Source organism: Lineus longissimus, chromosome 17, assembly GCF_910592395.1.
Source record: "Lineus longissimus chromosome 17, tnLinLong1.2, whole genome shotgun sequence".
Classification (NCBI taxonomy): domain Eukaryota; kingdom Metazoa; phylum Nemertea; class Pilidiophora; order Heteronemertea; family Lineidae; genus Lineus; species Lineus longissimus.
This window is the reverse complement of record NC_088324.1, coordinates 12,839,468-12,862,695: the sequence shown is the minus strand read 5'-3', so window position 1 is coordinate 12,862,695 and position 23,228 is coordinate 12,839,468. Positions and strand designations below refer to the sequence as shown.

Here is a 23,228-nt window from a genome sequence, read left to right as displayed (position 1 = left end):
CAAGTTCATAGACTTGCCAGAGCGCCGACACGATCCATGGTATTGAGAGTGACCGGCAAGGAGCTGCAGTTGCTTTAAATTGGAGTGTTAGACTAACATTACCCGGCAAGTTCTGAGCGGTGCAAATGGGAAGTTTTCGGGTTTTGTCCCTAAGAATAGGTAAAAACCGTTGGCATCGACGTCTGTTGCGGGATGTTCCATTTGGTACAAGTCCTCTGCTTTGGCAGAATGGGTCTGTCCATCTCCCAATGCCGGTCCATCTACCAATGCCGCCGTGTATATATAGATAACTGTCCAGTCCAAACCCTTACGGAGTATACAATTTGCCACTCAACATCCTTGAAAAGCAGTTTAAAATTCACTTAGGCAAGTGGGATAAGGCAATTGGTGAGAGAAAATTGGAAGAACTCTATGCTAGGTTCAAACCATATTTATTGGACTCCAACATGTAGTGATGACCTTGTGGTCTCACAACAGTTATTCTTCAAAATACTTGTAGCTTTTATGACATGGAAGGAAGGAGTTTTATGGATACAGGCACATTGGGTCTGGCATATCACAACACCTAAGCAACTTCAGTTACAACCAAGTTGATTATGAGACTCCTAGTGGTTAAGCAGTACCCCCCTGTATCTACTGTAGATGGACACCCCTATTCATTTCCCTAATAGTTGTATAACATGTATAAAGGCATGCCACACCCTAAATGTAATTTTACACTTTATTCAAATACTTTGTTAACTTAAAACATGTACATTTAAAGCATCCTACATTATCACAATCAGCAGTTTTGACGGATTATGAGAAAATGCAACACAGTTGACAGTGTACTCTTTATCATGAAGTACTGACATAGTCATAATATACTTGGTAAATACTTTGGGAATATCAGCTTTGTATCAGTCTGAATCTATGACCATGTCATCTTGCTTAAATGTATATTTGACACATTGCAACGAGAGACACCACAATGCTATACAATAAAATTGTACGAATGTCTTCGTAATTTACCATTTAAGAACACTATGCCTACATCTAGGCCCTAAATATATTTAGTATAATACAGTATATACATATCACAGCCAGATGATGTTTGGGCCAACAAACACAAACTATTGCATATAGTTGTGATCATCAACACTATAAAATATACAACAACAATATGACATTACAATTAAAAACACTCAAAAACTGAAAATAAGCCATGGAAATTCTGCATTGTACTTGATGCACCACCGTCAAATACATCATGACTCCCATAGTTTTATACTCATTTTCAATGTCCAGTTAAATAATCGAATAGATGAGAGATGCAAAAACCTTGGTGGTCAAGATGCATCAACAAATATGGCCTCTGAGGTATAATGAGATCAAGTCTTAAACAGCTATTCTATCGTTTTATAAATGTACTCTTACCAATAGTGATGCATCAAATATGATGTAGAGCTCTCGGCTTTAAATTTACTGAAATGATACGAAACCGATCATAATTGATATATGTAACAATTGAAACATTAAGTGGGTCCACACAATGTATGCTATTTTAAAATGCCACATTAGATGGTCCAGTTGCATCAGTAATGAGAACATGTATACCGACATGCACTTTCACAGCCGATACTGGATAAAGACCAAGTAAGAAGTTGTGACTATGTCTTCAGATGTGTCTCTTACAAAATGAGCAAATATAGTTTGTGCACCTTTATTACACCTTCCAATTATAGATCAGAGAAGAAAGAACTACAAAAATCTCTGTATTTGAACGTAATGATATCTTGGTTTTCAGAAATGAAAATCGATACCTTGGGTTGTCACATCATGTCCTGTTTTTAACAGAACCGATTGCCTCCCTGTTCAAAACAGATGATTTGGTCTATACATAATGAGTTGATAAACATTGTCTGTACAGCCTAAATATTGAAACATTATTTCAACAATACCTTGACTTTTATCATCAATCTCATCTGGACAAATCTGTTATCCACCTCCACTGCAAAGATCACAGATTACATCAATTGTGAATCAATGTCAGTACTTATTTCGGTCAATAACTTGACTAAAACAGTGGTGACAATGTCTGCACTAATCATCCCTTTCACTGTATGTGTCTTCACAACCAGTGTTGGCCACATCTGTTGCTAATTTAGTCTGATGCTACTTGGGACATTTTGCAAGATCACGGGTTGGCTTTCAGTCTAGTTGGCTAAGGACCCAGGTATATTGTGTGACCAGTGCCAATACCCCAGGAGCTGGTGACAGATCCCTTGTTTCTCACAACAGGGTCCAGACACAATAAATGTCACAGATTGACTCTAAACAAAGTATGGAAGGAAAAGAGTCAGGAAATCGCTTCCGACATCTGGAATAGTACCACTGTATTTGAGAACTAACACTAACAGACTGACTTAGGTGAAAAATCAATTAGTTAGAAAATTAAAAGCTAAAAGGGATATCTTCTGATGGCATTGGCAAAAAGGTTCTACTTCTTTTGATAACTCCTCAAATTCTGAAATTCAGAATAGAATAGAAGGACCATTCACTGAAGTTAATTTATAGAAAAAAATTTGAACTGCCCGCTGAAAGTTTTTGTAACAGATGACCAAACAAAAATTAATGTTCTAATGACAATCAACAGTTCTTCAGAAACAAGGGCCAAAAGAATGTCAATGAGGCATTCCATGGAGGCTTTATCTATTTAGAAACCTTCTGTTCCTGAAATTGAAAGGAACAGTCTTATTATTAGAGTAAACATTATCATGAACCGACCACGGGAGACAATTAAAGTTATGTTTATGATAGTTATGGGTAGATGATTTTTAAATTATCGGTTGAATAGCGGGCAGTAGATCAACACTGGGGTTGTGCTGGCCACCTGGGTTTTAAACGAAGCCAATGGTCAATTTGGGGCCACGACTCCCTTACGATACAGGACGACTCTGGGTAAATTGGTGAATTTGCCATCGTTTTTGATTCGTAAGCGAAATTTTTACTGCCAAGAAGTGAGGCTGTCAAAACAAACAGAACAATACCAAGTTTGCGAGCGATGTACGGAATTTGCGCAAAGTTTTGTCAAAATGTTTTCATAAATAATTAAATTTTCTACAAGGGTTGGTCTAGTTAACAAAGGCGGTAGGATCCCAATTCATAACGCAAATCACCCCTTTCATTTTGTGTATCGCCTTGATGCTATTTGCGTCCACCAAGAATGGGCGCGTAATGATTCCGTTCCTGTGGTGTTACCACCTATTCAGTGTTGTAATATACCTGTAAATTGCCCACAAGTCGGTGGTCTGCAACAACAAATCCAAAGTAACTGTCCCACGTGGAAAATAAAGGACTTGCAACGGTGCATATCACCTCAACTTGACTGGGGACTGCAACATATCTATATCAATCACGACACAGGATTTTGGACATAATTTTGGTGGAAAGTGCTTTGCAATCAACCCATACAAAAGATAAACTTCGCTTTAACTTCGTATTATACTACATAAACATGATTAATTCAAGCTCTTCAGGAGATCACGGAGGTGTTAACAAGAGACTTAATGTGATCACTTTTGTGGAAATGTTCATTTTGAAAGAATAGGTGGACAGCTGGCTACAGGCTGTTTAGTTCTTGGCTGATTCGTAGATGCCATGCCCTTGTACACCTTTTCGTGATATGCAGTCGGACTCGTGATGCTGGAATGCAGCACTGCCTGCTGGTCCACTTCGGAAGGTTGCCAATGCTGGTTTAGCCTGCAAAGAGTAAAGAAATAAACAATAAACAAAAAAGAAAAGCACAATACTCAATGGTAGATTAGCTAATTTTATAGCCAAAACCTGAAATCGAAATCTTTGAAGTGGCTGTGAGAAGGAAAGGATGAGGAACCTACTGGTAAATGTGGCATTATTTTAAAACAGAATGGCAGCTTGGGTTAATCATTTCATTCTATGTTCTTGGCAACCATAAACAAAACAGAATAAACAAGCTGCATGCTTAATGAAATTCAGCTTGCCTTTCAATTTTAAATTCCCTACATGATTGAAATGAAGCATGAAGTCATCAGGCAATAAAGAATGAAAACCACTCAAGACATTATCCTCAATTAGCTGCGCCCATTATTGTAAGGTCTTGGTGATGGTGATAGGTCATAAAATTTGATACACTCAACTGGAAGCTTAATGATGCAGAAACTTCCAAGAGTAAGGCTAGCAACATGAGTTTCTTTATCACTATATGTGGAGGCAAAAAAAATCTTTGATTGAGATCATAAAAGAATCATTGTTAAGTACAAAACCTGTCCTGGAATTGGAGGGCATGCCTACATTTGTTTGCCATCATCCCCAAAATCTGATGTTTGAATGTTGCATTATGAAGTACGCCATCAGTTATGAAAATTTCAGACCATTCTTGCAATCAACTGAGCAAAACTTGCAACTTTTAATTAGCGTTAGTACACATCCTTTCAGGGATACTCTGGGGAACCAAGTGCTATATTAAATGATTTCCCAAGTTAAACACTTTTAACAATAATATTCCTTCGACTCTCAACTGCCACATCTATCCCCAATTAAATCAATCAAAATATAATAGAAACCTGTTAAGCAGTACCTGTCTATGTTTGATGATTTCGATGTCTTGGGACTCGGAAATGATCAAGAAGTGCTGAGGCTTTTTATTGTGAGTGAATATAACTGTTCTGCTTCGGGACAGTTGTGTATACAAGAAATGATTCAGCACCTTGGGATTTTGGAAAATTAGTTGAACTCCTCAAGCGAGTGTTTTTCTTTATCATGAATTTGAAAGGATATAATAGATGAACTGTCTGTCGCATAATCAACAAGGGATGTACTCTTAAATTTTCATGAGACAAGGTGGTGTTATGATGTTTACTTTGGGTAGTAAACATGATACTTAACTATTGATAGAGGAGGACCACATAAATCTTGTCATAACTCTGCAATTACACAGGGTGAAAAAGGATGATACCCAAAACATTACATGCTCTTCATGAAACAATGGGTGATATGAATAAAGAGTAGCAAATGCTTTTATCTAAAACTCCATGTACATTTACACTAGGCCTTTCTGTACAAAATTGAAGTAAAAGCATTTGCTAGTTTTTATTCATATCACTCATTGTCTAGGGTTTCCCCAAATTGGTTGCCATGCCATAGGAAATTTCACCTCAGCGAATATACATAATATCAAACATAAAAAGTCACAGCGTCAAGAAATCACGAAACGCAGACTTGCTCATTCTGTTTCTAGGATGTCCACGCAACTTAACAATGACTGAATTTCATGATTCGTTTGAACCAATCTCTACTATTTCCACCATATTGTTTCATCATTTATGCATCATTTTCCAGCACGCTCAGTTAGGTGGAGTTTATCTCATGCTCACTTCCGTGAAGATCGCTGCACAGCATTTTGCTCATGGCTGGTTTGTCATTTCACACAAATTTTAGGAGGAGTACTAAAATTGCCATAAGGTATTAAATCTACTGTAGTGTGAACCTTGACATTTTTCACGCCGTTAAAAGTTGACGAATTTTCGACATTTCAATTGGCGGTAGACTAACTGCCGTTTCGACATTTCAATTGGCGGTAGACTAACTATCGTTTCGACATTTCAATTGGCGGTAGACTAACTGTCGTTTCGACATTTCAATTGGCGGTAGACTAACTGTCGTTTCGACATTTCAATTGGTGGTAGACTAACTGCCGTTTCGACATTTCAATTGGCGGTAGACTAACTGTAATGCTGCCAGAATTTATGATAATGCATTACACATTTACAGTTGAAATTTTTGTGCTTTTTAAGTTGTCATAGTATGATGATATTGTCATCGTGACAAACCGAATTATCATAATAGGCATTCACCCATCAGTACTACACTGTATTTCCTCCAAGATAAACCTGACTGCATTACTAAGTGGATCATTGATCTAATTACATCACATGGTACTCTGGACAAAAAATATAATGGCATCAATTACAATGTATGAATCAATTGAATGAAAGTTGCTATTGGATTTATGCAGTGATTAATTTGTAACATGTACCCCAATCAAGCATTAGGCGCAAACACCAAGGTCTATACTATATTCTTAGTATCTGTTACATCATCGACTCAATATTTCATATCTCTGAGTCAGACTTGAGCAATAGTGAAAAATAAATCAATTTCTTTTGTCCCCCCCCCCCAACCTAAGCCGTGGTTTTAATAAGAGTCAAACTCAAACCAACATAATACCTGTAAATAATTTTGGACAGATTTGCAAAAAAATTCCGATCTTGGCCACTGAACGACTGTTATCCCCTTCAATTTATAAACACAAAAACTGGCATAAATTTGAAAATGGGGTGGATACAATGTACCCTCTGGGAGTCAAAATTAACTGCAAAGAACAACAGATGGGGTACCCACCAAGGAAAGATACATAACCAATATTTACACTCGGCTAAAAAATAACTTTTTCATGCAATCGCTGTGGTGATCTTGATGTCTTTTTCATGATAATTTTTTGCCACAATGACCACTAAATCATTCCTTGACACAAGATTAGGGGTCATTTATTTGAAGGCTTTGTCGTGTTGAAGCAGATTATGGAGTGAAAGTAAACAATCTCAATTAAAACAGCATGCTCCCGAGTCACAAGTTGAAAGATTCAAGTTGGCCACTTGAAAATCTTGTTCATTTTTAGTTAACTGAAAAGGAGCACATGGCTTGAGTTTTTTAACTCCTGTTGAATTTTTCTAATATTTTAAGATTTGGCATGAACAAGACATGACAGTGGCCGAGAAATTACGTTCCAAGAGAGTCAGGTTTATTCCCATTACAATGGGATGATGCCGCAGAGAAGAAATGAAACTGGACCCTGATAGTTTTTTCAAGAGAGGATTCAACTTTGTCAACTTACCGATCTTGTAAACCTAGACATCTGCCAGAGTGGGGCTGGTTCAACTGGATTCTGGTAAGTCCTCAGCAATGATGCTCGCGTCTCGTAAACTTTGCCGGAAGTGTTTTTCTGCAGGGAAAACGCAAAGATATTTCCATTGATTTGAATGGATGGTTGATTGTTGAATTCAGAAAGTTAAAGGTAGGCCCATTTTATACTGACAACTGAAGAGATTTTCATATTTAATGCTGCCCAATTTCAAATAAATTCCTTGATTTTTATTTGAAAATGAAAGTCAACGGTGGTCCGGACAAAAATGTATGGTCCACGTGTTGATTGAAGTGATAATAGTTTCCAATCACAAAGACTTTAACATTTATCAACTTTAAAACGAGTGAGAGATGATGCTATCAAAAGAAGCTTTCATTTTTATTTCAATGGGACACAATGTCGCTGGGGCATTTTAACAATGATAAAACTAGTAACAGGTGAGGGTAACAGTTTTTTACCAACGTTTGTGCATCGAAATTGGCACAGGTTAAATAAATGTGCACACTGACAATTGGATTGGGAAACATCAAAGATCATGCCTCGGATGATTTGATAAATTATTATTCTCATGACTTTGCCCATGGCCAAATCAAGGACAATTTAATTGAGATAATTCTTTGAAAGTTTTTTCAAACCGACTTTACCAGGCTGTTGCTTAACAACTCGCCAAGAAGAAGTTCACATGCCAAGTGTAAAAAATACATGGCTCCTGCTTTAAATCACATATTGAGAGATGATGGCATGAGGTGTTAACTGTGTAGAGTGAAACAGTATGTTGCAGAAAAATCTTCATAAATGCTTCCTTTGTTCTCTACTTTTAGAATGCAATACAATCCAACTGTACCCATCTGTGACATCATCGGTGGAGATCTTTTCAAGGACCAACCTTGAATCTTCAAAACTAGTTAATCTGAGTCTTGTTATGTCACTTTTGACAATGGGCACGTGCTGCCTTTGAAATATTTTAGGTTTTTCTGATTGGGGTTGCCCATCTGTGACATCACCGAATCCAGTGAATTCGTCAGCTTTCGAAAAGATGCTTGATATAAAACAATATTTTTGTGGACGTCATGAACAACAGCAATATTTTCTACTTATTTTCTATTTAAATATGTTGCGGTGTTTTGTCCATCGGAAATGAAAGCATTTTGTGTGGTTCACTGAGCATGAACCAGATGTGACAAACAATGTACACAAATTTATTGTAATCCGGGCCAAAAACTGAAAACTGAAAAGTGAAGTGTCTGTGTGTCCCTGCTTACAAAGACGAAGGAGACATATGTGCCTGACTGATGCATTCTGTCTCCAAATGTATTTAAAATGTTGTTCTTCCCTCTCATCAGTCATGTTTTGTTAAGAAAGAATAAAAAGATAGTGTCAGCTTTGAAAGTATATTCCTCTTTTTTAGATTGACAAATTCTAAAGCAGTAAAGATTATCTACATTTTGAACACTATTCATAAAACTATTCATTAAATGACATCATTTCGTATGTACAATTAAACAAAGTTAACTAAACTGTATCCATGTGTGCCAAAGGCTAGCCTAGTTTTTGACCCTAGTTTATGTCTGCATGTCATTGTGCTTCAGTCACGTTTGAAAATGATGGAAAACACAATTGACATTGCGATTTTTCATAGATATGAATGAAACCAACAGATGTGTTGGTATCTTTTATACACTTTTATTGAATAGTTTTATAACACGTTTCATGCTTTTACTGAAACAATCATGATATTGAGAGTGACTGATCAAAGCAGTTGATGAAAAATCTATTTCCACTTTTTTCTCATTCTGTAATCGACTGATAGGTTGCACATTTTTTCACAAAAATATTTTCAAGCTATTTTGACTATAGCATTCCGCGAAGTTACTATTTATTACTCACAAGGTCATTTTAATAAGATATTGATGACGTTTTAGTCACGTGACAGTCGGACATCGACACTTATTTCTACGCATTTGAGCTTATTTCAAAGTCAATTATCTTTGACCCTGCATTGTTTTTAGCATGAATGATACCATAGAGTCAGAGAGAGAAATATTCAGAACAATTATGTAGTATTTCCAACACTCGGACATGTGCCAGATTGAATCTAACTGCCCTAGTTAGAAAGCCTGAATCCATTACGAAACCGCATGTTTGTCCGACATTGCCTGTAATTCAGAGATGGGGAAATAGAGGGCAGCAGCTGCAGTGACGTCATCATCGCGGAATGCTATTGAGGTATCAAAAGCTTACCTTAGATAGTTCTTTTTCAGATTTTGCTAATTCGGCCTGTCGTCTCTCTTCTAGCCAGCGATCCTGATATTTGTGTTCTAAAAGATCAAATACTGGAGTAGAGGGCCTGAAAAGAAGAGTACAGGTGGTTATTGGTTTACATTGAAATGGTTATGGTGATGGTTATCTCAGCGCTGGGGGAAAAATTCTTTGACGACAGAGGCAAAGGTTCTGCAAAGATTCCAACAAAGACGAAGTAAAACATGTGCTGCCCTCTGTAAAATTAATGAGGATCCAGCTCTTCCAACTGTACCGTAGGTGTCATCATCAGCTGATTAAACAGCAACCAAACTGGGCTTCATGAAAACACGATTTATGTTTCCATTCAAATCCAATTTCTGACTTTTAGAAGCCTTCTTTTGGACAATTACACAAACTGGTCACAAAATCAATGAATGACAACCGAACATTTCTGCAGTGAGTCCGGACCCACTTGTTTGAAATGCCATCTATTCAAACTGAGAAGAACTAATAAAACCTCTATCTAGTTGAGGAGTCATGTGATCGATGCTGGAATCTTAGATGCCTCTATCCTTACGGCTTACCTAGTTGAGATACCAAACACCATGGTTGGCGGAATGCGCCTTGTACGATTTTTATTTTTATCTTCATCAGAAAGTTTCTTTCGCACATCATGTGTAGCTCTGAAATCATATTGTTCCCTAGCATTAACAAGGCCGCCCTGAACGGCCGCTCGATTCAGTCCTTTAAAGTCTCTTCTTTGTGTTTTTGAGCCACTTTTCCTCCTCAGGGGCAAAACTGTCCCAGTATCATCTTCTTGGCCAGTCCATCCCGTCATGGCTGCAAAAGAGGATAAAATTCATTTCAAATTTGATGAGGTATGGTAGAGGTCCTTCAATTCAATTTCATTTTGAGCAGCACTTGAGGCCCACAGCCTGATCAGAGGCACCCATGTGTGCCCTATGGTGTGACTAGAGAAAAGAGCACAAATATTTTGGCCAAGAGATGAACCTTCTGAAGTTCTACAATGTTTTATTGTTTGGCTTTGTGGATTCTGTGAGTTTGAATGATCACCTTCTGCTGTACCACCATCTATTCCTCTGTTCGGTCGACCATAAGTGAAACCATCTATAGGAACATTATAGCCTCTTCTCAGTGGACGGCCCAACTGTGGCTGAAAAATGAAAATATTTATTATAAATAACACAAATTTTCATTAAAAATAACGTCGTGAAGAATGGCCATAGGAATAGGACATCTCGCCCTGGCCTGGGCCTATCTCGGACTTGGCAAAGTTAGTGCCACTGGAGACTGTGGAGTCTGCCGGTCGGTAAAGATAATATAGCGTTGCTTCTGCAGTTCTACAGCATGATATAACGTTGCAATCAATGCATTGTCATTCTAACAGTGCAATGCATTGGAAGTGACAGCTCAACAAAACATTGTCATTGAACATACCCTCAACAGAAGTTGGTTGTTTAACATCGTTTCCCTGTGACATCCTAGTTCACCTGCAGCAGTGTGCTTGTATAAACGTTCAATGTCAGTTGCCATATTGTCAGATACCAAATCGGAGCGATTCCTTGCCGATAAAAGGGGAAATAAAATTGAAAGGAACACAAAACGTGTCACGATTGTTTATCTTTTCCTGCAATGGCGGGGGAATCACCATGGTCACGGAAAGTCACGTTGAAATTGCAACCAATCAAATTTACAGAATTTTTGAGCGACACCTGTTGGGAAAAGTTTGAACTAAATTTCCGAAACTCAACTGAAAACCATGTTTCAATCAGCCAATCAGAAGCTCGATTGTATATTGGTTTGGCTTGGTGTTTCATGGCAACTCAACAACAACTTTTTTAGAGTTTCAAGATGGATCAAACCAAAAGACCCCTCCGAATACCCCCAGAGTTTGCGACATATTCCGAAAGACATGGCATATTTGAACTTTACAAGGTATTGGTCAGAATTAGTCGAATTTTTGCTGACAATAGATCATTCAACATGCTTTTATAGACTATCATTATCAATCATTTGAGTCTCCAACTCAAAACGACAACAAAATAATGGAATGCACTGCACTGGACTAAGACAGTGCACAATTTCAATGTTGTCATTATATAATGTTATTTATCGGTTACAGCGCCTTATGGAGCAACTGCTTCTTACGAAGCCAGATGATCCTATACCATTCCTCATTGACCTTTTGAAACGAGACAATGATGATGTGCCACAGGTTATCATCCTCGGTCCACCAGCCTCCGGTAAACACACCATTGGCAAGATGGTGTGTAATAGGCTCCGTACAGCACATCTCACCTTAAAGACACTCATCTTGGAGGCTAGCAATGATCTGAAGAGAAAAGCAGAGGACTTTGTGAGGAAGAAAGAGGTAAATTTAAGATAGTGACCAGGGCCCTAGCTATGAAACAAATTAATTTGGATAATGAATTATCGCTATTCCATTGGTGGCCTGAAAGAGATGATCTTCTTATCTTTGGTTATCTTGACATAACTTAATGACCGATACACTTTACGATAATATACTCAGTCTGATGCCATTTCACATATTTCAAATTGACATGCTATTGGACGGTTCATAGCCGTCCATGTATAGAAATTGTCCATATTCAACAAGACAATAACTGCTATAGGCCTACTTACATGTAGCTGACTGTACGGTAGACATACTACAAATGAATGACAAAGTACAGAAAGCCTGCAGTGTATATCAAATATTTCTGCTCCTTTTTTCCAGGCCATTCCGACTGCACTTTGGCTACAGATCATCAAAGAGAGACTGAAGCTTTTTGACTGTGTAAAGAAGGGCTGGGTGCTGGAGGGTTTCCCTCAGACAAGAGACCAGGCAATGGCACTGCAGGCAGAGGGAATCTATCCCAAGCATTTTGGTAATTATGTAGCTCATTTTAACCCAGAGCACTGTAATTCATGAGTTTCCAAATGAATTGTCTTGTTCAGAGGTTGTCGGTTCAAAAATTCTTAATGTTTGGACAACTTTTGAATTGTGTTTCCCACATGGCAACTGACATGATATGACCTGATACCCTGAAGAATTCAGATCTGGCTGTCAGGCTTAAAAACATTGAATGAAGGCTGAAAAAGATAATGAAGGCTTTGTCCTTTCATGCTGCAGCTATATTTGTTCACTCACTAACATATTATACTTTTTATCCAGTTATCCTTGATGCACCTGATACAGTGCTCATAGAAAGAGCTGCTGGAAAGAGAGTGGATCCTAAAACTGGAGGTATGTAAAGGATGGCCCTCTTGCATTACAACTGTTAAAGTTGTGTCTCAAGATCTCACAATAGTTGTGTTTGATTTCTGACATTATGCTTCAGTAAAATATTGTGTGTGACTATTTAGCATGCTTGACTGCAGTTTATGACATGATGAGCTTGCTCTAATCATGTCAATGCCACCTTTTCAGATGTATACCACGTGACTTTTGACTGGCCTAACAATCCAGAGGTTGAGAGTCGTCTTGAAGAAGTGACTGGTAACCCAGAGGAAGAGATCATAGAACAGTTGATAGTATATCACAGGCACATTGATGGTATCATGTCAAGTTTTGAACCAGTGCAAAAAGTTATCAACGCTGATCAGCCAAAAGCTGATGTCTTTTCACAAGGTATGTTAGAGGAGAATGTGACAAGCCTTTTTAATAATCTAAAGTATTGTCATTATTTGAGGCATCTTGGCCATGGATTGGATCTCTGCTGAACCGTAGATTTGAGATAACACAAGAAGATGCACTTTGTCATCTATTCAGTATTGGCAACACAGAACAATAACACTTGTATGCTATTTTGTTTCCATCACTCTTTCAGTTATGACATTCCTCCAGAGCCAGCCACGGTCAGCCGCTCCACATAACCCCCGCATTGTTTTACTTGGACCAACTGGCAGTGGAAAAGGTGTACAGGCTGCACTGTTAGCCAACAAGTATAACATTGTAAATGGTACGTATGCAACCAGTGGTTCTTCTTGTGCTAAACACCAGGACTTGTTCAGGCAAGATGCCTGACGTGGCAACCAGCCACTTCTTCAGATGTTGAGATTGGGAAAAAGTTAGTTTTTGAATGGGAACTAATGAAAATAGTTATGTGTGGATCAAATAAATTCCATCCTAAATTCGAAATTGGTACAAATTATGTTTGTTTAGCATATTTCTCTTTGAGGAGGCCGAGTTAACGGGTTATGATTGGCTTTCGGGTGTTCTTGAATAACCTCTCCCTAACCAGGCATCTTATTCCCACCAGCCGGTATACAAACCCTAATGAAGGAACAGATTAATCTAGACTCAAAAATCGGCCAAGAAATCAAATTCCATGTCAATGCAGATATGAAAGGTTGGTCATTCAATTCAATGGACATTTTGATTTTGCACAAACTTATTTTGATTCTATGAAGTTTTCTTTTTCAACATGTCCTGTGTGTTGCATATCCTTTGGCGATTGCAAAATGACTTATTTCCTGTCTTTCTTTTTTGCTGTCCTTGCTTAAATTTTCAGGTCAAGTTTTCAGTTACAGAAAATGTTCAACATTCAATGCATCATAAAAGGTTCTTGAAGTGATTTGAGTTTATTTCAAAATCTGAGAAAAGAATATCACACCCCTATATCCTTGTACACCTCAGATGGAGACTCAAAACACTTCTTCCTTTCAGCAAATCTTATTCACTGGCACTGAGCAGCATTTCATATTTTTGTTCTCTATCCTCTGGGTGATTGCTTGTTTGCATCTCTCCATTTCTTCTGTCAGTGTCCTGCGGTCAGTTGGTCAAACAGGCCATTGAGGATGAAACAAAAATGGGAACGGCCATGAAACCTTATGTCAGCAAAAATATGATGGGTAAGTCGCAATCAGTCACTGTCTCAAGGAATGCTCTCCTCAATTGTGTTGGCTGTAGTAAGCGGCTGTTTCATGCAATGATGGTTTGGTGCCAATTTGGCAATTGGCCTTGACTCTGTCTTTGATCAGGCAGCATGGAGGAGTCAATTATAAACCTGTTTTTCACATGTGTGAGGTCTCTTTTCCTAGCATAGGCACCATGTACCAAGTACAGGAGTCTTGGTACCTTCATGTTATGAGTCTTGACACACTCGCAACAAGACCACGTTGCCCTTCTGGCAGCTCAATGAGTTTCACTGCAGGAGTCCTTGGGTTGTGGGAAATGTCATCCCTCTGTTATCCTTCACCAGCAATCTTGATGATGATGTCCTGGGATGATATACTTAATTGCCTTACTATTTCTTCCTCCTATTTCTATCCAGTGCCTGATGCCCTCATCCTGAGCTTACTGAAGGACAGGCTGAGCCAGCTGGATTGCGTTAGTCGTGGATGGGTCATCCATGGTTACCCATCAACCAGAGAACAGGCAGAACAACTCTCAGGGGCAGGATTCATTCCAAACAGGTGAGCAGATTTCTTGTGAATATTGTACTGTAAACTCAGTCAGGAGCTGTCAGGTTACATCACAGCACTTTGATAGTTGTGACTCGTGACCGAGTTAACTGAGTCAGTGTCTCTTGAAAAGTGCTGCACTTCTGTGAGTAATTAATCATCATCAATGAGAAAAAACTGCAAAAATAAAAAGGCCTCCATTAACTAGTAATTGACAAATTGTAAGGTTTTGACTTCACAAGTTTATCATCGCAATCTTGTCTCTTTCAGAGTGTTTTTCCTGGATGTTCCAAATGATTCTGTTGTTGAGCGTCTTACCCTGCGTGCAACCGATCTGATCACTGGTGACCGATATCACATGATGTACAACCCACCTCGTACTCAGGAGGTCAAAGATCGCCTCGAGGTTCATCCAAAAGATACAGATGATGCTGTCAGAAAGAGGTTGTCAGGATATCACGCTTACGTTGAGGAGATCGCGGACTATTATGTCGATGGTCAACATATAAATGCTGATCAAGACCCACACACCGTATTTGAATGCATCGAGAGTATGGTTGTGAATCCTTTACCAAAACATCTGTAAAGTTGGACAGTAAATTTTAACAATTGTAAATGTTTTATAAAAAATATCAAAATTGTACTACTGTTGGGATAATCGAACAAGATTGTCCCCATTCTCAAGGTGTTATGGGAAACTTTCCAGATCACATTAAATTGAAAGAGTTTTCATTAGCAGTAGGCCTACTGCCTCCTATTTCTGTTGTGCGGATGACATCCGTCTGTACCATTTTCTGACCACACAGCAGGATAAAGCAACACTGGCGTAATTGAGCTTTTCACTTTCATTGTCGCACAGTATGAAGGGCTCCAAACCTAGCAAAGAAATGCCCGTATGTAAGTTTGATATGTTGTTATCGTCGATATTTTGCATTCCTGTGATGATAATACCGGTAGTACCATATGGATTCTTACTGTGGATAATTTACTTGTAAATAAATTTATCTTGAAGCTAAAAAAGATGTTTTTTCTTCTGAGCACAATTTGGTATCAAAACCTGCATCTGACTTCAGTGACAGTGCCTGATGATCTTTTTATGACTACGTACTTGTTCACCTTTGTATCCTTGCCAGCTGGCGGCGTGGGTCAATCTGTCATTGCACTTTACAGTATCTCAACCTCCAAGCTGCACAACCTGACGACCCAGCGAACTTGGCTCACCATCGTGGACTGCATCTGACAATGTCACAATTGCACATGAACTCTGGGCTTGGCAAAATGGTTATCAAGACCGTTTGCCCGCAAAGTGGATTCCTCACATCTACCTCTATCTACATCTACAATATCATTACTCGACTTTGGACAGATATGTCATTTTGGTCCATTACCAGCAGTCCTAACTTGTCAGGTTGTGGCATCATAAGTCACAACCACATGGTTAGACCGAAGACCATATCCGGTTTCAGCAGGACAGGAATTCGTTCTATGTGCGACGACAACAACAACGCTTGCACGTTTTTCGAAGATTTTTGACATTTGCGTATCACCTTCTAAATACACAAAATTCTCGCTTTAAGGGAGAAGATCGTCAATAACAGTACTTCGGGTTAGTTGTCACCTACTCAAGTATCCATTTTAAAAGGATTTTGGGATTGCTAAAGCACATATATTCGATAAAACATGATCGGGATGTCGGGCCACGCCCCTCCAGTGCCAGTGGCAGTGCATGATGATGTGATGATGTGCGTGCGTGCATGCATGCATGCATTAGCTGGCTGTATGAGTTGAGGCTCGTGCCTGTAAAGGCAAGATTATGTTCTTAGTGGCTGTGATTAGAAAGAGAAGCTTGGCCTTCCCCTGCCATCACCCATACACTGATACAGCTGAGAAACTAGCGGATATTTTGGCTGAGAGTTTAGTTGTCAGATGCACCACTCGGATCCCATCCTTGTATTTGTATATATTCCTTCACCTTGAATATTTGATGTGACATTGTAAGAAGTGTCAAGAGAAAAAAATACTGAATAGGCAATTTACCTTCAACCCTATTGGCATCAGTTACGACTTGTTCAAGGTCCATCAGTAATAAACTAATGCATGACTCGGCTTAGATTAGAAAGCATAATTTGACTCTAAGCAATTAGGTCTCCTTATGATGGTCAGCCAAGTGCTATCATTTCTGAAAGGTCAAACTGTGGTCATGTTTGTTATGTGGAAAAATGCATAAAATAACGGAACGTAATGAAATGCTGGCCGGTAGGCATATAATCCAGTAAAATATGCTACCTCACAGTCACAAGCCCATTCTGGCCTATATGACAGTGTTTATGCATTACGAAGTAATAAAGTATTGATGATTGATATTTGGCTCTCTGAGGAGTGGAAAATTGTCATTGGCGATAACAAATGTACAGCCATCCATGTCTGCGATGGTGTAGATTGCTGCAGTAATTTGCTTCCAAGAGTACCAGAAACAGACATGACTGATAGCAAGCAGATTAGCTATCTGTTTTTTTGTTGATACCCACTACAAGTTTACTTGGTACTGACAAAAGTTTGTTGTTTTCACGAGGTTCTGTTACATCTGACTGCTTATATATGGTGTCATATTTATCAAAACAATTTGTTGTCTTTCCGACCATTTGAATTGACCAATAAGGGCTTGCTGCATTCACAGGTGCTGATGGCTGCATACCAGACACTGTTATGCTATAATTAACCAGCTGATATATAAATGGCTAGATGGGACTATTATCCATAATTACTAGAAATTACACTACACCAGCTTGGCAAATAATCAAATATTGTATTGACAGGTCACAACAGAACAACAGGGTGTAACTTGGACTATTTAGAAGTCTCGAAATTTGTAATTCAAAATTGTTCCAGTTTGGTCCTGTGTTTTCATGTTCGATTTTCATTTTGATAAATTTGACTTTTCACCTCCTCGTTGTTTCATGGGAGTAGAAGGATCTCGACTTCATGACGGATACACCAGCTGCCCAAGGTATTAATTTCAGCATGTCTGTGCATGTACACTTGCAGGGTCATGCTGATCAAGGCCACCTGCTAAAAATTGTATATTCATTTTTGCTACTGTGAGAAGTTGCTCTGTGGAACAAATGATGATCTTTCTGTTTGTCCATCACAGGGGTTCCTCATTGAAAGAAATGTAACTTTTGAAGAGGGTGGCTAGGGTCACAGGTGGTTGGAAGTCCACGTTTTTGAGAATACTTCATATCGAATACTTATTGTAGGCCATCATTTTATTTCCAGGTGCGTCATGGCTGGTGGTGGTGATTGGATTGACTCAGAGTGTGGGGGTTACCCCTCGGGGAAAGTCCAGGGTCCATTTCAGGCTGGAGCGTCAGGAGACTTCAGAATGAAATTCTTCGACACGCTGCAACATCTACGGGAAGACGAGTCATTTTGTGACCTCACTCTGAAAGCCGGCAATACAGTACTTAAATGTCACAAGGCACTGATCGTTGCTGCTAGTCCCTATTTCCGCTGCCTGCTTACCCCAAAGATCCAAAAAGGGCCACTTGACGAACGTCTGGAGTTCCCTGTTGTGCGTCGCAGGGGGAAGGATCTTTGTGACATATCACTACAGGCTGGGAATGTAGGAATCAAAGTTCATAAACCTGTCACAGAACCGTTGTCTCCAAATTGTTTTGAGACGTCATTGTCAATTGATATTCCACCAGAGGGCAGTACAGCCTCTGAAAGTGAATGTGTCGAGTTAAAGGACGTCTCAGGAACTGTCTTGAAGAACATCATAGATTTCATTTACACTGGAGATCTGGTCTTGACATCAGAGACCATCTCGACAGTCCTACATACATCGTCATATTTCGAGATAACACCAGCAGTTGATATCTGTAAAGCCTATATCAAAGAAAATTTGAAAGTTACAAACTTTCTGAACTTCCTGTCCTTGGCTGATTCGTATAACTTGGACATCATAGATGTCGCTGCAAGTCACTTTTCCGTCTTCGTGTGCAAGGCCAAGGACAGCTTTCTGAATCTAGACTACAGGTTCTTCCAGGCAATACTTGCCTCGGAAAAACTTTCTGACATTTCCGAGGAAGTACTTTGCAAGCTTGTCTTGCATTGGGTGTATCATGATCTGGCCGATAGGAGGAGTTACCTGAGCAGTCTACTGGACGACATTCGTCTCTGCCTCCTGCCATATGAAATGTTGGCACAGCTACTGAAAATTGACATGATCAAGGAAGAAGAGAAAGCAGTGTTCTTGATAATGGACGCCCAGGGCTACCAAGAGGTTGAGATGCTCAAGCCATTACAGCATGGCCATCTGACTAGTTTCCGCACAAAGGCAGCGAATTTGACAATATTCGACAGTCATGAAAAGGAGTGGGTGTTACCTGTGGATGACCTCGAGTGGTTAGAGGCAGAGAACGTTGCTACATGCTGCTCGTCAGCAGACAAGAAGAGCATAGAGGGCAGCGTTGTCTTCAACAACTTTCTATTCGTTGCCTGTTGCAGTTACCATGACAAAGAGACAACGTTACATCGTTACGACCCACGTTTCCAAAAATGGCTGCAGCTGTCATCCCTTGATGAGCATAGGGAGTGCTTCACCATAGAGGCAAGCGGGAAGTACCTTTATATTCTTGGAGGTGAGTAGACAGATGATTTGCATTTTAAAAATGTTAGCTTGGGATGTACACATCTCTTTGGATGGTCTTTGTGTGAAATGAAACTGAAGACTTCATTATAGACTGATACAGATATTGATAAGTCCAATGGTGTGACTGTTGGTAATTAAAATTGATTCTTCGTCTTTCAACTCCCTGGTTTGTGGAAGTGATGTAGTAACAAAATTCATCCCATTTAGTCGTGTGTGGATTTTATGCTGCAGGTATCAGTAAAAAGAGGAAGCCCAGGCGATCCTACGTTGTGTATTCTATCGCTCAAGATAGGTGGTCAGAGAAGGAACAGATGCCATTTCCATTTGCTCTCCATGCCAGTACAACCCACGCTGGCGACATCTATTGCTCCGGAGGTTTTCATGGGGAGTCGAACACTAAGACATCCAAGGTAGGCATCTTTTGGTTACTGGCATTACTTGGGATTAAATGTCTGGAAAGTCTCTTGTGGGCTTTTACACCAGCAAGAGGGCAAAGACACCAGCCATTGTCGTCAAACCAAGTTGGACGCATGTGCCCCTCTTTTTCAACTTGGTATGAAGACAAAACCAGCTAGTTATTCCTCCTAGAAACAAGTTCAAATAAAGAGGCCAATTTGTCCTCAAATAAACTGAGACAACATGTCCTAGCCTTGCCAACAATGGAGGCCTACATGATGCAATGAAGATCTCTCCACTTGACTCCATTGTTAATCCTTCTTTCAGTGGATGTATAAATTGGACCCCAACAGCAGCCAATGGACACAGAAGAAGAGCTTATGGTGTGGCCGCAGCCGTCATAGCATGGTAACCATCGGGGACCATCTGTATGTTGTTGGAGGTGTTGCTCTTCAGATGCCGTTCGGCCGAGACAGGATGGCGACGCACAACGTCATCGAATACTACGATACCAAACTTGACCAGTGGACGTCTTGTGCGCCCAGTATGATTGGATACTCACAAATTACAGCTTGTGGTGTACAGAATGCAATCTATATCACAGGGATTTGCCAACTTGGATACGAGGAGGATAATGACGGAAGGAATTTGTGTGACCAGGCTGTCGTCTTTAAATTCGATCCAATCAAGGAGACACTGACAAAGCTGTGTTCCTTTGCAACCTGTACGTATAGCAGAGAATACTAGTATCTTGGCTCCGAATCTGGCTTTGTTAGCCAAGTTGATGCCAGACTGAACAGGAATCTTTAGAGTGTCAATGTTGGAGGAAGTTGCCCTACTTGTAAATGTTGCAAGAAGACTTTCGTCAATTTTGACATGCCTTAACTGAGCTGGTTGATACAATAAGCTTTAACAATAGTAAAGGGCTTAAAATAGCTCAGAATTTATTCCTAATGGGGAAGAACCTTTTTCTAATATGACCGGTGCTTCATCAAGGGTCGAGATGGCTCCCGACTGATTTTACAGTGCAGTTTAAGTGCAGTTTATGAGCCATTTGTTTCTTCGTTCCAAGTACAAAGTCTACATCTTATATCCCTTCTTTTTCAGCCTTCGATGACTGTGAGGAGCAAGAACTCTACAAACTCAGCTGCTATTCCTTGGACTATGGTCCTCAGCCATCGTTTGGGTTCTTTGTAGATGAGGCATGGGCAGAGGAACTCTTTGGACTCAAATCTTATGGACTCATGGCCTTCACAGGACTTTCTCTGAACTGATCAATTCAGCCATTCAAAGAAATTTGGACTTGAGAATGTAAATCTCGATAAATTCTGTTGATCTGAGAAATCATGACAAATTTGGATACATTCCTCAAATGGTTGCAGTTTCCATACAGGACCGAGGCATTTGTAATACCTGGCAATAAAAGCATTTTAAAAGCAAGTTTGATGCTGGTATATCAATAACATTATGAGTAAACAATTAATGACATGCCATTATGTGCTTTTTAATGTGCATGTGGGTCCATCGTCACTTACATGCACCAAAATACTTGGGCAAAAAGTATGATACAATTATTGTGCAATACCTTCAACTTGTTGAAGGACAACTTAAGGTTTATACTTGGGCTCTGCTCCTGTCAAAAGTATTGTTTTTCAAGCTGATGAGAAACGAATGAGAAAGTTAATTCTACTGAGGTTGCAGAAAGCCATTATGAGTCAAGTAGGTCTCATTTGCTTCAGTGAGCATGTGATTGCAACTGTTATTTTGTTTGTTTAAGTTAGTTCAGATCGTTCACCAAGTTTGTGAAATTGTTTGTTTTGATTAAGAAAGATCGTAAGCTACTTTGTTATAATGAATGTTTTCTAATTTTATCTTAATGAATAAACAGGTATTGTTTTGTAATTCACCAGGTTGAAAACCAATACAGAGTTGTTGTTTTTCCTCTTGCTTATGAAATGGCAATACCATAATAAAACACTAAAATTACATTTCAAAATGAAACTTGTATTAAATGCAGTAATGAGATCGGTAACATTTTCAAAACAACATTGAGGCAGCAGAAACAGATGATTAAAGTCTCCTGGCCTGTCTCGTGTGGTCATGTTGTCCGTGAAGTCCCTTTCTGAAACTTTTGATTGCCAAGGTCGTTTTACTTCAATAAACAATCTGTACTAAAAAGAAGTCACTGTAGCATATGGTTTGAACATCAAATCCAGTCCAAGTTTCACACCAAAGTCAATAGTTTCCACAGATAACTCTGTCCAAAGATGGTATCCCTTGTTATACTCGGTTCACATTTAATTTGCATCAAGTCCAAACACATGAAAAGTAGAATTCACTCTTAAAGCTCAAGAATCTGAGGATTTCTTCATGTCTTTTGAAACTTCCATTATCCTCTCTGCGTCATCTTTGCCAACCATCTCCTCCAGATTAAGTTCCAGATCTCCATCCTCCGACATCAATCCCAAGCGACGCACAACCTCCCCCTTGTCAGCCAGAATTTCTTCAATGTTTCTGAAAAAACAATAATGGATGACGAGATATCAATACTACCAAAGAGGAAGTCATATTACTCTTGATGATATCTATTAATCATATGAACATCTACATACCCAAGACCAAAGATTATCGGGGGGGGGGGGGGGGGGGTGATACATTGGGATGAAGACAACCTGATGTCCCATGAAGACACTCCTGAAATCTTACCAAAGTTTGCCAATAGTCATATGCAGCTACTATACTAACTTTTTATTGATGTCCTTGAACCATCCCAAGTTATCAGCAACCAAATGATTGTTCTGACACCCGGGACATTTCACAATCACAACTCCTTTCTGATAAGACGTCTTTGAGAAAAGCTTATGAGACCGTTCATTGCAGACTTTGCAAGTGAAAATCATCATCATTTTCTGTCCCTGCATTTGTCCTAGGGCTGCTTTTAGTGGTGGGCCACTGTCTGCGTTCTCCTGACATCCATGACATGCTGATGTGAAAATAGTTCTTTTGAAATTTGCCTCCAAGATGTGCGATTGTGGTCTTGACAGGTTGTTCAGTGGTGAACACATTTGAAATGACCTGTTAGATGCTGGCACATATATGCAACTACTTTTAGTTGCAGGTAATGGCGGCGATAGCCTTGTATATGAACCAAGAGAAGTCCCCTTGCATTTCGAAGATTTTACATTTTGTGCAGCACCCTGTATATTTTTGGTGGACATACACCAGCCCACAATGGGCATGGGTTTTTTGGAGACATTCTGGCACAAACTGCGACGACAACTGTTTCTGTGTAAGCTATACAGAGGGCGTAACATTTTTGGAAACACTTTAGAGTAAAACATCGTAGTTTGATGCATGTTTTTGCTAAATAAATGAGGATGCTTGTTCAGTTTGCAAAAGACTTCCGGTTTGGTAGGTCTAAAATGTGGAAGAAAACCTTTGGTTACAGTCTGCTGATCAAAGTGTCAAACAATAATAAACACCATATAAACCTCAGTTGCTGGACAAATACAGTATAATGGTATGTCGAATAAATTTTGTTCGTAAAAACGTGCTGAAAACAGAATA

At 39.4% G+C, this 23,228-nt stretch overlaps 4 protein-coding genes across 4 annotated transcripts; 2 read left to right on the top strand and 2 right to left on the bottom strand.

Annotated features, from left to right (window-relative positions):
• Positions 1-424: 424 nt before the first annotated feature.
• On the bottom strand, positions 425-10,857 carry LOC135501426 (cilia- and flagella-associated protein 77-like). The gene is made up of 6 exons (XM_064793543.1): positions 10,643-10,857; positions 10,259-10,358; positions 9,769-10,024; positions 9,185-9,290; positions 6,914-7,021; positions 425-3,741 (listed from the first exon to the last, which is right to left on the bottom strand). Exons 1-6 carry the CDS (start codon positions 10,736-10,738, stop codon positions 3,613-3,615), a joined length of 795 nt encoding a protein of 264 aa, XP_064649613.1. The 5' UTR covers positions 10,739-10,857; the 3' UTR covers positions 425-3,612.
• Positions 10,858-11,021: 164 nt separating this feature from the next.
• LOC135501202 (adenylate kinase 8-like) lies at positions 11,022-15,631 on the top strand. The gene is made up of 9 exons (XM_064793132.1): positions 11,022-11,140; positions 11,328-11,576; positions 11,943-12,093; positions 12,381-12,452; positions 12,636-12,836; positions 13,036-13,167; positions 13,970-14,059; positions 14,482-14,623; positions 14,882-15,631. Exons 1-9 carry the CDS (start codon positions 11,057-11,059, stop codon positions 15,195-15,197), a joined length of 1,437 nt encoding a protein of 478 aa, XP_064649202.1. The 5' UTR covers positions 11,022-11,056; the 3' UTR covers positions 15,198-15,631.
• A 1,886-nt stretch (positions 15,632-17,517) lies between these two features.
• LOC135501225 (kelch-like protein 9) lies at positions 17,518-21,220 on the top strand. Its single transcript, XM_064793213.1, has 5 exons — positions 17,518-17,618; positions 17,888-19,254; positions 19,497-19,675; positions 19,989-20,385; positions 20,769-21,220. The coding sequence occupies exons 1-5, from the start codon at positions 17,569-17,571 to the stop codon at positions 20,933-20,935; spliced, it is 2,160 nt and encodes a 719-aa protein (XP_064649283.1). The 5' UTR covers positions 17,518-17,568; the 3' UTR covers positions 20,936-21,220.
• On the bottom strand, positions 21,220-23,098 carry LOC135501224 (uncharacterized). Its single transcript, XM_064793211.1, has 2 exons — positions 22,407-23,098; positions 21,220-22,175 (listed from the first exon to the last, which is right to left on the bottom strand). Exons 1-2 carry the CDS (start codon positions 23,015-23,017, stop codon positions 22,010-22,012), a joined length of 777 nt encoding a protein of 258 aa, XP_064649281.1. The 5' UTR covers positions 23,018-23,098; the 3' UTR covers positions 21,220-22,009.
• Between the last annotated feature and the right edge of the window lie 130 nt (positions 23,099-23,228).